Source organism: Podarcis bocagei (assembly GCF_964188305.1).
Source record: "Podarcis bocagei genome assembly, chromosome: 7".
In the NCBI taxonomy this organism is placed as follows: domain Eukaryota; kingdom Metazoa; phylum Chordata; class Lepidosauria; order Squamata; family Lacertidae; genus Podarcis; species Podarcis bocagei.
In genome coordinates this window covers 6,754,424-6,769,471 of record NC_138132.1, presented here as the reverse complement: position 1 = coordinate 6,769,471, position 15,048 = coordinate 6,754,424, and the positions used below count along the sequence as shown (strand labels likewise).

General features: G+C 46.2%; 1 protein-coding gene across 9 annotated transcripts in view; it reads right to left on the bottom strand.

Moving 5' to 3' along the window:
* The window catches only part of RYR1 (ryanodine receptor 1), a 208,782-nt gene that overhangs the window by 164,075 nt on the left and 29,659 nt on the right, over positions 1–15,048 (bottom strand). For 8 of the 9 annotated variants that reach the window (XM_081200102.1, XM_081200099.1, XM_081200103.1 and 5 more), the window contains exons 2-4: positions 9,342–9,461; positions 8,035–8,139; positions 437–511 (exon numbers count right to left, since the gene is read on the bottom strand). In XM_081200102.1, coding sequence (XP_081056228.1) covers positions 437–511; positions 8,035–8,139; positions 9,342–9,461 — 300 coding nt within the window. The remainder of the gene's footprint in view (positions 1–436; positions 512–8,034; positions 8,140–9,341; positions 9,462–15,048) is intronic. The other variant, XM_081200100.1, reaches the window with a different exon arrangement.

Sequence of the window (15,048 nt, the reverse complement as noted above, 5' to 3'; positions counted from 1 at the left end):
CACACACACACACACACACACACACACACACACAGAGCTCTCCTAGGAATGTTGACACAGAAGGAAATTGCAGCCGGCACCACCCAACCCTGGGTGACCTCAGCTTCTTGACTTAGAACTTATATCTGTCCTCCAGAACGCAGCTCAGCCTTTTCGACGTTTGACACCTTCTTGGCCGAGAAATGTGCCCACCTCCTAAAACCCCGGTCGGGATTCCTTGCGATTTCTGCATCCCGGGAGGGGAACACATGACACACGCTTGAAAATAAATCTGCTTGGCTCAGGGACAGGGAACACAAAATGGTTGAGGAGCAGCTGCGTCTTCCCTGCCCCACCAGCCTTTGGAGTCGGCCAACGCTGGACTGAGCTCTTGAGCTTTCCTGGTTTCCCTCTTCTTCAAGACACAGAACTTTCCCCAATTCCTCCTCCTCCTTACCATGGCGCTGTGGGAATGCCGGAGAAGAATAGCATGTCCGTACAGGAGTGTCCGATGTCCGCCACCTTGAGAAGACTGGGGTGGGGGTGACAGGGCAAAAGAGAAAGCCAAGTCAGTCTGTGAATTGGACAATCCCACCCAGAGCACCCTCAACCCCACCCCATAGCAAATGCAAGTTGCTGACACCTTTCCTTAAGGCGGCCTTGACCAACCTGGGGCTTCCCAGGTGTTTTGGACTACAATTCCCATCAGCCCCAGCTGGCGCCTCAGGATGGCCAGAGATTCCTGAAGGGCCTACTGGAATGCACTCCAAAGTGGCTCACTGGGTCCCAGACATTGGCAAAACAGAAACCAAGAAATGGAAGTCTTGCCCAAGGCCTAACTCCTGAAAAGGGCGTCGTGAAAACAACTCCCATTTCATCCAAGCAAACATGCTCCATGTCTCAGCTTTTACACCCAGATGGGTGAGGTATCAATATAATAATGATAATGATAATAATAACAACAACAACAACAACAACCAGTTGTGCAGTATAATAATAATAATAGCAATAGCAATTATTATTATTATTATTATTATTATTATTATTATTATTATTATTAAAAAACTTAGAAAATGGCAAAAAGCAGGCCAAGAAAATTATGGAATGACCTGGAGAATGGGTGGGCACAAAGGACCTGTTTGAACCAGGAATTTTACTGCACAACTATTATTATTATTATTATTATTATTATTATTATTATTATTATTATTACATAGAAGATGGCAAAAAGCAGACCAGGAAAATTATGGAATGACCTGGAGAATGGGTGGACACAAAGGACCTGTTTGAACCAGGAATTTTACTGCACAACTATTATTATTATTATTATTATTATTACATAGAAGATGGCAAAAAGCAGACCAGGAAAATTATGGAATGACCTGGAGAATGGGTGGACACAAAGGACCTGTTTGAACCAAGAATTTTACCAAACAACTGCACTTGACGTGAGGTAAAATTCTCCTCAGCAGGGCAGTGCGACAATCAGCTTACCACACGGCTCTGTCCACACCACAGTAAAACACCGCTTCGTCCCCCACAATCTATCCCCACATGAAGAACCCGTTTTATCTCCTGAAGAGATTTCCAGCACTGAATAATTTCTTCAGAGCCATTTCTTCCAAAGGGACCCAGCACAGGGAACAAGGCAGAGTCGCATCCACTGTCCATAGGATTTGCTTATGGGCCTCAAAAGCGTCCGGCAAGGAACAGCTTCCTGGTTCTCTTGCACAGCCATACTTGCCAAGCCCAAAGGTGGTGGGTGCCATTTGCAAAAACTCTTCTCATTATATATATATATATATATATATATATATATATATATATGCAGCTGAGCCAAGGAAAAGGCTTGCGTCCACGATACATGTGTTGACGCCACCGTTGCAAGACATTACAACGGTTCTGGCATTTCACTGGCATCTGTTTTTGTCGTGATTAAAAAACAATAGCCGTTCTTACTGCAGTTCATACCTATATATCTATATAAGGTTGCGTCCCGTTAAGTGTTCTTTGGAGCAGACCCATTGAGCGGAATGAATCTAAAGTTAGGCATGGGAACCCACTTCAACAAGTCGGCTCTTAACGTTGGATGCAGCCCATAGTCAATATATAATGGGCCACACCACCATAATATATGCAGTCATCCTTTCTACAGGTTGCTTGCTGCTGTAAATATGGTAATAATGACATAGACCCCTTTGCTATGTTATTTATAGCCATAGTTGTCGTTGTATATATCTGCAGTATAAATGACCCTAGGTTCACAGGTCATATTATTATTGCACATATATTGTACACACACATATCTATACGGTCATTATTGCATGACTCGCATTGCTGCAATAAATATGGTCAGAGTGCATTTATACAGTGCTTTTTTTCTAAAAATAAATGTTATGGGGTACTCTCATTTTGACTCAAGAAAATCACCATTTTACTAGTTCAAATCGGGAAAAATAAATACAGGAAATGGACAAATGGACAAAGATTCACAAAATGTTTTGGGGTATGCGTACCCCCCCCCGCCAGAAAAAAGCACTGCATTTATTTGCTACCATCCGGGCAAAGGTCATATTGCAGCAGCACAAAAGGTCGTGAATAACTGGACCATGTTACTGCATTACTTTCGAGATGGCACTGTGTGCCATGTTTCTGATGTCCATTGTGCATTAAAATCAGATGCACAATTTCTCTTGCAGAAGACAAGATTGACTCTTGGGTTTGTAAGAAGAGCGAATGCCATCAGTTTTAAGTCATACTCAAATACAGTTACAGCTTGGGTTTCCAGGGAAGGGCCTGTGATGCTTCGATCTTGCCTCCCCAAGCGCAAACTTCAAGATGCAGCAAAACGGGCAACTCTCAGAGGAGGGTCATTCACTGCACCCCATATATAGATGGACACACCAGGTGACAGCAACCGAGGACAGACCGTGCTGGTGTGTCTCTGCAACAGGTGTGGACTGAACCATTTCTTCACCCCGAATGCAGAGACACAGTCACACATAGAATGATTTAAAGAGAGGCATGTCCATTATTTCAACAATTTACTTCTTGCATGGATATGAAATCATGCACAATGTGGGAACAACTGCTGTGCGATCATTACAGCAGGTCTGTATGGCTGTGGCACGGACTTTAACGACCCGGGCCTTAAAAACCATGTGGAAGAATGGCAGATGAAGGTGATCGACTACATGGAACTGGCTGAGATGACCGGCAGAATCCGAGACCAGGGAGAAGAGTCGGTGAAAGAAGACTGGAAGAAATTTAAAGACTATTTAAAGAAATATTGTAAAATTAATGAATGTTAGAAAGATGTTGGATAGAAATTAAGCAGTTTCCAGCTGTAATGCTTTAGGAGATATGAAAAAAAGGATTATAAATGGGTAAAAATTTTATGGTAAGGATTTGCTGAACTAACAAACTGAACTGGAATACAAAGAAGGGAAGTACGAGGAGGTTGGAGGAAATAAGGGTATGGAAGTTATGTTATTGAAAATTAATGTGTGTTTTTAACTGCTTATTATTTTGCATGTTTATTTTTCATTTTTTCTTATATTTAATTTCCCCCCCAATAAATATCTTTTAAAAAAAATAAAAACCATGTGATTACAGCACATGTAATGATTACTGAGCAGTTTTAATTACTGCAGCTCATGTGTCTATAGCGCTTTGTTTGAACTCTATACCCAACCCCAGGAGAGAGGGAGCCCAACTTCCTGTTAAATTTAGCTCAAAGCAGCAATACTGGGCATTATCCCATTTTAACCCAATATATCAGGCAGGGAGCATGCCCCATGGTTTGGCACGACCCATGTAGGTGGCGCACAGCCAATGCCCCATGGGTGTTACCCCATAATCCCTTGCAGAGGTCACATGATCACTGTCAGGGCAGGCTGAATTCTGAAATCATGGGAACCAAGTTGCTGGTAGAAGAATGTTGCAACCCACTGTGTGTGGCGCCAGTCGCTGTTTCCTAAGCAGCGCTCTCAGCAGGGAGGAAGGGGCACGGCCAACATTTTGCGGAGCAAGGGTGGGGGCAAAGAATACAACACAACACAGTAGGGTGGGATGGAGAGTAGGCCCACTGCCCATTGTGGCTCCATCGTGTCTTGTAAGATCAAACACAACAAGATCCCAGCAACTTGGTTCATCTCACAGTGCAAAACACCTCGCCCGCTTCCAGACTGTCGCTGTTTTGTGGGTGGGATTCAACTGCGCGCCGGCAAAATTCAGGCCGCACAATTAAAGTGGATTTGGCACTCCTGTGCAACAAAGCCACTTCTAAAAGCAAATAAATAACGAATCAGGGTTGGTTGGTTTGAGGTAAGGAAAGTGACAAGAAAACACAGTGGGAAGTGTAGGACAACCATTGCTTGATGTGATTAGGGAAACTGGTAAATGTGTCCGTTTTTGTTCCTTTTGGGTTCTCATTTTTCCAGTCCCAAGTTCACCGCTCCACATCTGGTTTTGACGTCCACACGAAAATTCACCATAATTTAAGTGTGGCTTTTCCTTAACACACACAATTTTGTAGACAATTTGGCCTAACTTGCACATTCGTTGGCAAAACTACTTCCCCTAGTATACAGTGAATTTTGACACGCTATTTTCACCAATATATGTACGCTTTATGCACACTCTAGCATGGAGTATGCATTTTTGCACACATTACCTAAATCAGGGGTGGTCGACCTTTTTATACCTACCGCCCACTAATGCATCTTTTATGATGGCAAAAATTTCCTTACTGCCCACCAGTGCTCAATGGAAGGGGGATTCATCTTGTGCCATAGAACCCCCTACTGCCCACCTAGAATCCTGAAACACCCACTAGTGGGAGGTAGGAACCAGGTTTAGAAACCCTGACCTAAATAGAGAGCCGCGTTGCAAAATTCAGAGAAGTGTGACTTTCCAAGGACACCTGTGTTTTATTTCAAACATGGTTTCAGAAAGTGTGAATTAAGTAGGTCCGCCTTCAAGGGAGAAGAGAATTCCGCCCCATCCCCTAGACATGACGCTCTCTAACCTCCCTCCAAACAATTCAGAATAAACACCCAATAAACAGTGGATACACAGAAATCAAGATGAGTGCTTGAAGGAAGAGGACAACCACACTAGTTTTGACATACTGTGCTCCATCACCAGCTTGCGACGTATGCCCCAGTGTGCAAGCCTCTCCATGTTCACATGTAGGAACCATGCAATGAAGTGAGAGCAGGAAAAAGATGGAGGAGTTTGGGTTGAGGAAGGAGTAACCACAGCCAAGGATGGAAAAGTCTAGTGGAAGAGGACGTGTGTTGGAGAGATGGATCAAGGGATGAGGAGTTCGAAGGAGAGAGGGAGAGGGCAATTATTTAGAGGGAAAGGGGGTTCCACCTGGTTTCCATCATGGGAGAAAGACAAGAGACCCCCACTTGCCTCTCATTAAGCTCCCGCCTAGAAGGACATTCCCAAAACTGAGCTATCCAACCTTGCGCAACACTACAGTGGTACCTCTGGTTGCGAACGAGATCCGTTCCGGAGGCCTGTCCGCAACATGAAAGGTACGCAACCCGCAGCGGCACATCTGTGCACACGCACGTTACGATTCACCGCTTCTGCGTATGACGTCATTTTGCGCATCTGCACATGCGCGAGCGGCGAAACCCGGAAGTAACCCTTTCCGGTACTTCCGGGTTGCCATGGGACGTAACCTGAAAGAACGTAACATGAAGCAGACGCAGCATGAGGTATGACTGTATAGACTTTAACAGGAACAGAATAAGAGCCTGCTAGATTAGGTCAATGGTCCACTTAGTCTAGCATCCTGTTCTCAACCAGATCCATTTTTGGGGAAACCTGGAAGTTGGACCCCCAAGCATAAAAGCCCTCTTCCCTTCTGTGGTTTCCAGCAACTGGTATTCAGAAGCATTGCTTGTCGCCATTGTTATGGAGGCAGACTGCAGCCATCATGACTAGTAAGCCATCAATAGCCCTCTCCTCCATGACTTTGGCCTAATCCTCTTTCAAAGCCATCTGAGTCAGTGGGAGCAAAGTTCCATAGTTTAGCTAGGGAACGCCCCCCTCTTTGGACCGGAAATACAATACAGTTCCTTTGGAAGTGGAGAGAAGCTTGTTCATGCAAGGAGACATCGCTTGCTGCTCAAACGCAGCGGTACCTGAGCTCTATCGAATGGGAGAGGGTGTAATATAGGAACACAGGGAGCTGCCTTCTACCGAGTCAGACCGAACTGGTTCAGTAGTGTCTACACTGACTGGCAGAGTCTCTCTGGGCTTTCAGGCAAGGACCTCCAGCCCTACCTGGAGACCCCGGGCCTTGAACTTGGCACCTTCTGCATGCAAAGCTCTACTGCTGATCTAAAGCCTTTCTCCTGGCAGCAGAATTCCATGGACTTTTGGGACTTGGTTTTGAAGCCCCTTGAAGCGGATTGTTCATGCAAGAAACCCTTTCTGGCCAGAGGCCTCCATCTTCATGCTCGACGAAAGGATTTACTGATCCCACTTCCGTGCCTTGCGCAGCAGCCTGACCCACAGAAATCAAGCAACGAATCCTTTTCCCCTTCACATGGCAGCCATGTCGGGAAAAGCTTCGCCTCTTGAATTTCTGCACGTCAAGGCTGTCGCTAGAGATAGAGGTGTGAGGCTAGTAAAAGAAGGTGCAAGCTGGCCCATCACCCACTCTAATAACTGGGCATTGGTCCCATGGATAGAAATGGATAGAGGCATATCCATTTACTTTTTTAAGGTACCCATTTGCTTTGGGGAGCGGGAAGAAGAGCTGGGTGTTTGTTGCATGTGGTCAAAACGAGGAAGATTCTGGTCTTTGTCCTGGGAGCCTGAAAAAGGGCTGCGAAGTGGGATTTGTGGGACCCTGCAACCCCAACCCCAGATCGCTTGGCTGTTCCTAAGTCCTGCCTCTGGCTAAGCATGGGGAGGTGGGAACCCCCCAGGAAGAGGAGAGGAGACGGGTGTGCGCACACAGCAAAACAAGGTCAGGGAGAAGAAGGCAGAGAAGGGGTTTAGAAAGGAAGGGGCATGGGTGGGTAGGATCACAGCAGCGAAGTCGGCACCTACCCACTTGTCCAAGTCAATACCCTAGAGGGTCAGCCAGCAGAATTGAGAAGCCAAAGGAAAGAAGAGGAAGAGAAGATAAACCACGCTTGAAACTCAGACCACATGCCAAGGCGGGCACAGCACGACATGGTCGCCTCAGCTAGCACCACAGAGACGCCGCCACCCACCCGCTGCAACCACACATACCTGCTCCAGGTGTTCCCACTGCGGACGGGGCTCAGGCCAGCTCTCACCCCATCCCCAAACATGCATGCAGGGGTCTTCTGAACCATACCCACAGAGCACATAACCAGGTAATATTTGAAAACAGGTGGAGGCTGTTGTGGGGTGAACCGGGAGGCCTGGCACCCGGACGGCACCATAGTCCTGTTTAGGCCTCTTGCCCCGAGTGTTACCCATTGTGCAAGAGGGTGGGTGGGTGGGAAATGAGGGCACACGTAACAGCCCTTCCGTTGCATCGCTAGTGGCCTGGATCCTGCCACCCTTTGCATGTTGGGCTGAACTCCTGCATTGCCTTGCGGCACAGTCAGAATCCTAAAATGTGTGCGGAGTTTCTAGGGCAAAGGCCTCTCCCACCCAGGGAAACGCTCAGGTCCAATATGTATAGCATGGGTAAAGAAACTTAGGCCCCTGGGGAATCATACGTGGCCCTCCAGACCTCCCTACTTGGCCCCCGGGACTCTCTCCAAGCCGCACACACCGCCAGTCTTGCTTTTCGGTCTTTCCCTGGGTGGGATGTGTCCTTGTGACTCTTGCTTGGACAAGAGGGCGTGTGAGCACATTCAGAAGCTCCTTTACTGTACAGAGGCGGGGTTTACTTTCATTGCTCCACCCCCTTTTGCCTCTGGCCCCGCCCACCCACTGGCATGTGGTGGACCCTGGAAGGTGGCAATGTGGTTCCCAGGTTGGAAAAAACTTCCTTGCCCCAAAGTTGATGGGGCCGTGATGTGCTCACAAAGAAACGTTAGCCGTACTTACATCAGAACCCACCTCCACAGTGTTAGCTAGCATTTCCTGAAGCGCTCGTACGGACAAGGACTGTTCCAGGCTGAAGCAGCATATGGCCAGATCCGGGGGGACTTTCTGTGTGTGTAGAAAACACAGGTTTGCTTGGTTTAAAAAAACAACTTGGGTGGGTAGTGTTTCCATATCATAATAATAAATTTATTATTTCGGTCACAGACCAGTTCCAGCTCACATACAATATCAGGGAAGTCATAAAACACGATAGGGGTACATTTAAATTTGCAGTTGGGTATAACAGGGACAATACAGATATAAGAGCAGTTAAAAATATATAATTTAAATCTTAATCACTAAAATGGTCATTAGTCACTGTGGTAGCACAGCTTGTTCCCTAAGTTTTATGGCAGATGCACAGAATTTGGCCACCCTTAACGAGATCTCTGGATCCTTGGTTCCCATATCGAATTAGTGAATTTGGTGGGCACGTCAGAGACTGCAAATTACACCCCACTTTAATGGCAGTGCAGAAGTAGAGTACTTTACGGCTGAGGTAAACAGCTGCTATTGGAGAGCTGCAGAGAGACCAGGGACTTTGATGAGGTTGCCAGATTACTAGGCAGGTCTCACCCTCATAGCAGCTCTCACAGGCCCTTCCAGTCTCCTCCCCCGCCTTATAATTTCCCCACCCTCATATCCCAGTGACCATGATTAACTGGAACCACGCGAACCCATGGACATCAGATTCTGGGGTGGCCTTCAAAGCGCCAAGGTTTGCGCCAAGGTTTTCTTGTCTCTTGAAGTTTATTACCAGCCAGTGGATACGTTTGCACATGATGGTATGCCCCTAGTTCGTTCTGATCATGGTTTCTTCAACAAACCAATAATCAAACAGAAGCGCAAGCAAGCGAGTCGCGGCTTGTTTCTCCAAAGTTTCTGCAAGCATCCGGAGTGGTTTGGCAAGGTTTAGCAAGGTTGCTGAGTTTGGACGTGACTCCAGAGAACAGTGAAAAAAGCCATGGTTTATAAGCCTTCAACAGACCATGGCTTCACATCACGGTTTGTTGCTGGAAAACAATCCGTGGTTAATTATTTGTTATTTATTTCATTTACTAATCGGTTCCTGTGAGGTATTCTGAAGCCATATGTTCGGACACTCAAACAAATCATACCAGGCCACTGTCATAAGGTCTGACATAACAATTTCCCTGACTCTGACGGCAACCACCAAACTCTGGTCAGATCATCTTATTGACTGTTCCAACCATGGGATAAACTAGTATAGATATTTCCTACCCAGCTGCCCTTTCCCCAGAAGGTACCTGAGCGTTGGAGGTAGGTTCTAGGAAACACAGCCGGTTGCCGAAACCTTCTGCAGACAGACATAACTTCAGCTGTTCCTTCAAGATGGTGGCAGAGCACTGAAGAACGACCTCATCATCCTGAGGGAGAAAGGAAGAGCGTCTCAGAAATGCACACTCAAAAGGCTGAGATCCTGGGGTGCCAAGTCAGCAACAGAATATTCTCTATGCGGAAGGCATTCCTAAAAGACGCCTAGCCATGACTGGAAACCTCAAAAGAAGATTCTGGACTCTCCAGGGCAAGCACAGCAAAGTGGTTTTCTAATGATAGTTTTCCCAATTTTCACCCTGCATCCGATTTTCCGATTAAGAAAGTCTTCCTCTGTATCTATCTCCCACTCACCTGAAAACCACTCCCCATGTCTCGCTTTTAAATTCTGTAGGATACACCCAACCAGATCGTTTAAAATTGCCTCAAGTTATGGTTTTTTAATCGAGATCTACGCAGAAGTAATATCAATTGCTTGCAGAGTTTCACAGCCTCTGCACACTACGCACCTACTGAGAAAATGTGTGTACGGAAAGGAACCTATCTAAATGAACATATATATTTTTTATCAAGTATTATTGTGAGACACAGGCACCTTTTCATGCGATTCTGGCAGAAGCATAAATTAGCCATTCACAGAATCGCCTGCGGTGAGTTAAGAACTGCTTCCAGGAAACAACACCAGGAACTTTTTTGAAGGCTTCCACCGCACCCTCCCTGTTGTACACCACAAATGCCCAAAACAGAGACATGTGGGCAGGTGGGCTAGCAATTTACGTGGAAAAGGCTGGGCAAAGCTACAGGGTTTGCTTAGCGATGCCTGGACCCCTGAGCTACAGAACAGAACAGAGGAAGCAAGGTTTTAAGAGCTGGGTGTGATTTAGGAAAGGCCTCGCCTGCTCTGAATCTACATTTCTTGGGTCCTCCTGTTGCCTCTTACTCTTGGCTCCCAGTACATTTCCGAGCACAATTCAAAGTGTTGGTGCTGACCTTGAAAGCCCTAAACGGCCTCAAAGGCCCAGTATACCTGAAGGAGTGTCTCCACCCCCATTGTTCAGCCCAGACACTGAGGTCCAGCTTCAAGGGCCTTCTGACGGTTCCCTCACTGCAAGAAGCCAAGTTACAGGGAACCAGGCAGAGGGCCTTCTCGGTAGTGGCACCTGCCCTGTGGAATGTGGAATGTCAAAGAGAACAACTACCAGACTTTTAGAAGACATCTGAAGGCAGCCCTCTTTAGGGAAGCTTTTAATGTTTGATGCATTACTGTATTTTAATATTTTGTTGGAAGCCGCTCAGAGTGGCTGGGGAAGCCCAGCCAGATGGGCAGGGTATAAATAATAAATTATTATTATTATTATTATTACTTGCCAAAAATGTTTGGGAAGCAACACCAAAATAAACCCTGTGGACGGGAGGCAAAAGTTGGGGCGAGTGTCTGCAATGCAAGGTAAAGGTAAAGGGACCCCTGACCATTAGGTCCAGTCGCGGACGACTCTGGGGTTGCGGCGCTCATCTTGCGTTATTGGCCAAGGGAGCCGGCATACATGTGGCCAGCAGGACTAAGCCACTCCGACCTTCTGATCGGCAAGTCCTAGGCTCTATGGTTTAACACACAGCGCCACACTCGACTCCATTCTTCCTTCCTAGGAACTGCTCTCGATTCAAAGGGCACTCCGAGCAACGCAGCTTTCTTAATGCCTTCCACAGAGAAAACTGCGGCTGGAACATGCTCCCCCCCAGCCCAGCCCCAGCCAGCGAGAGACTCAGGCAGGACACAACAGATCCTTTTCCATAATGAACAGAAGCAGGTGGCCAAGCAGCCTGTTTATGTCCTAGCCAAGGTGGAGAAGGGGAAAGGGAGATCGCCTGTCCAGTTTTTTGGGGAGGGGGGCACTGCTGCCCGTAACCTTTATTTTTATGTAAATATCCTGGGAAGCTCTTTCTTCTAAGCTTTCTCTATCATCTGTGTTTTGTCTTGCAATTCAATTATATAAAAAAACCCCACCGTCTTTAAATGACAAGGATAAAATATATGCCTGCACTCGAGAGCTGGCCAAGTCGGAAGGACACGAGGCTCTTAATAATAATAATATTATAATAATTTATTATTTGTACCCCACCCATCTGGCTGGGTTTCCCCAGCCACTCTGGGTGGCTTCCAGCAAACATTAAAAATACATCAAAATGTCACACGTTAAAAACTTCCCTGAAAAGGGCTGCCTTCAGATGTTTTCTAAATGTCAGGTACAGTGGTACCTCTGGTTAAGAACTTAAATTTGTTCCGGAGGTCCGTTCTTAACCTGTTCTTAACCTGAAGCACCACTTTAGCTAATGGGGCCTCCTGTTGCCGCTGCGCCGCCAGAGCACGATTTCTGTTCTCATCCTGAAGCAAAGTTCTTAGCCCGAAGTACTATTTCTGGGTTAGCGGAGTCTGTAACCTGAAGTGTCTGTAACCTGAAGTGTCTGTAACCTGAAGCGTCTGTAACCCAAGGTACCACTGTAGTTGTTTTTCTCTTTGATATCTGATAGGAGGGTGTTCCACAGGGCGGGTGCCACCACCGAGAAGGCCCTCTGCCTGGTTCCCTGTAACTTGGCTTCTCGCAATGAGGGAACAGCCAGAAGGTCCTCAGCACTGGACCTCAGTGTCTGGGCAGAACGATGGGGGTGGAGATGCTCCTTCAGGTTTAATGGGCCGAGGCCGTTAAACTCAGGGCTGTGGGTTTGAGCCCCACATCGGGCAAAAGATTCCTGCATTGCTAGAGTTTGGACTAAATCAGGCTTGTGGTCTCTTCCAGCTCTACAGTTCTACGAACCTATTATTACACCTGCCTGGCGTCACTTTGTTATAGGAAAACCTTGACTTCTGGGCTTGTCCCCAGTGTGGAGGAGGAACGTCATAGAAGTTGGAAGGGATCCCAAGAGCTGACTAGCCCAATCCTCTGCAATGCAGAAATCACAACTAAAGAACCCCTGGCAGATTACCATCCGACCTCTGCTTAAAAGTCCACCATCTTCCAACCTGGGGGTTTATATCGTGCTGCACCCCAAGAAGAAGAAGAAGAGTCATAGAATCATAGAGTTGGGAGAGAACACAAGGGCCATCGAGTCCAACCCCCTGCCAAGCAGGAAACACAATCAGAGCACTCCTGACAGATGGTTGTCAAGCCTCTGCTTAAAGACCTCCAAAGTAGGAGACTCCACCACACTCCTTGGCAGCAAATTCCACTGTCGAACAGCTCTTACTGTCAGGAAGTTCTTCCTAATGTTTAGGTGGAATCTTCTTTCTTGTAGTTTGGATCCATTGCTCCGTGTCCGCTTCTCTGGAGCAGCAGAAAACAACCTTTCTCCCTCCTCTATGTGACATCCTTTTATATATTTGAACATGGCTATCATATCACCCCTTAACCTCCTCTTCTCCAGGCTAAACATGCCCAGCTCCCTTAGCCGTTCCTCATAAGGCATCGTTTCCAGGCCTTTGACCATTTTGGTTGCCCTCCTCTGGACACGTTCCAGTTTGTCAGTGTCCTTCTTGAATTGTGGTGCCCAGAACTGGACACAGTACTCCAGGTGAGGTCTGACCAGAGCAGAATACAGTGGCACTATTACTTCCCTTGATCTAGATGCTATACTCCTATTGATGCAGCCCAGAATTGCATTGGCTTTTTTAGCTGCCGCGTCACACTGTTGGCTCATGTCAAGTTTGTGGTCAACCAAGACTCCTAGATCCTTTTCACATGTACTGCTCTCAAGCCAGGTGTCACCCATCTTGTATTTGTGCCTCTCATTTTTTTTGCCCAAGTGCAATACTTTACATTTCTCCCTGTTAAAATTCATCTTGTTTGTTTTTGCCCAGTTCTCTAATCTGTCAAGGTCGTTTTGAAGAAGAAGAGTTTGGATTTGATATCCCGCTTTATCACTACCCTAAGGAGTCTCAAAGTGGCTAACATTCTCCTTTCCCTTCCTCCCCCACAACAAACACTCTGTGAGGTGAGTGGGGCTGAGAGACTTCAGAGAAGTGTGACTGGCCCAAGGTCACCCAGCAGCTGCATGTGGAGGAGCGGGGAAGCGAACCCGGTTCACCAGATTACGAGACTACTGCTCTTAACCACTACACCACACTGGCTCTCCCAGATCTTCTGGGGCTTCAACTCCTGAATTTGGAAGGGGAAGACGGACCTAAGGAGGACTAGTAGGTCAAAGGGAAAAGGAGCTCCCATAATATGTATATTTGGGGGGGGGGGTGAAGAAAGACGCAGCTTGTTGCACCTACTCATCAGGCCAGTGGTCCATCTAGTCTACCATCCTGTCCCCACAGTGGCCCATCAGTGGGAAACTGGCAAGCAGGATTCCAACACAAGAGCACTCTCTTGTTTCCAGCAACTAGTAGTCAGGGGCATTGTTAGAAACTCAGATATATACAGTAATCTAATCACCAAATGTAACCTTGAACCTAGGCTGTGGTCGCCACAACACAGGATGGATAAAAATCAATGGTTTAAATATACACACACACACACACACACACACACACACACACACACACACACACACACACACATATATATATACACACATATACATATATATATATACATATACATATACATATATATATATATATATATATATATACATATATACATATATACATATACACACACACACACACACACACACACACACACACATATATATATATATACACACACACATATATATATATATACACACATATACATATATATATCAGATTTTTTAAAATTTAAATCAGATTTTTTAAAATTTAAATTGGATTTTAAAAAAAAAATGCTTTTGGAGGAAAAATCTTTCCAAATATAGTCTTCTATTTAAGTCAGGAAATAAGGATTTGTTTTCAGTTTTTCATGTGTGCTAAAACTCAGTCTAAGTTGTTGCTTTTAAAAAAAACCACACGTTTAACCACATCAGTTAACAAACATGGATACATATGCTATAATGCTATTGTTTTAGTTAAATAAATTGTTTAAATTGTTATTAAGGAAATGATTGTTTTTCTGCTTCCAATAAAGTACAGCAGAAAAGTTGTCCAAATATAAACAATAGCTCCGTTACTTCCGGGTCGCCGCGGAGCGCAACCCGAAAACGCTCAACCTGAAGCAACTTTAACCCGAGGTATGACTGTAATAGGGTTGCCATATGTCCAGAATTTCCCGGACATGGCTGGTATTCAGCCCTGGTCGTTTCAACAGACCCGCGCCAGAGGTTGAGCGCAAGACCTTTTTTTCATGCTGAGCACATCTTCTGCCACTGAGCCACAAGCTCTTGAGAGAGGAAGAATGAGAGAGAGAGACGGAGAGACAGAAAGCGAGGAGAATAGACTGAGCAGGCTGATCAGTTGTTAGGTGAGGAAGGGGGCGCTTATTTTGGAGCGACACATCCACAGCACGGCTGCTGCTCCAGTTACACATCAGCGCACAGAAACGGATCCGACCCAGTCCCCGCTGTCCTAAGATGGTTCGTCTGTCAGAGAGATGTCAAGGAACAGGAGGCCAGCTGCCCTGCTCTAGGAAAAGAGAAGGTTTTTTTTGTTTACGCATGGTCTTTCATTCTTTTTTCCTCCTTAGGTTTTTAACGGAGAAGTCTGGAACTTTCTTTCGTGGTTGATGTTCCTATAAATTAGGGTTGCCATATTTCAAAAAT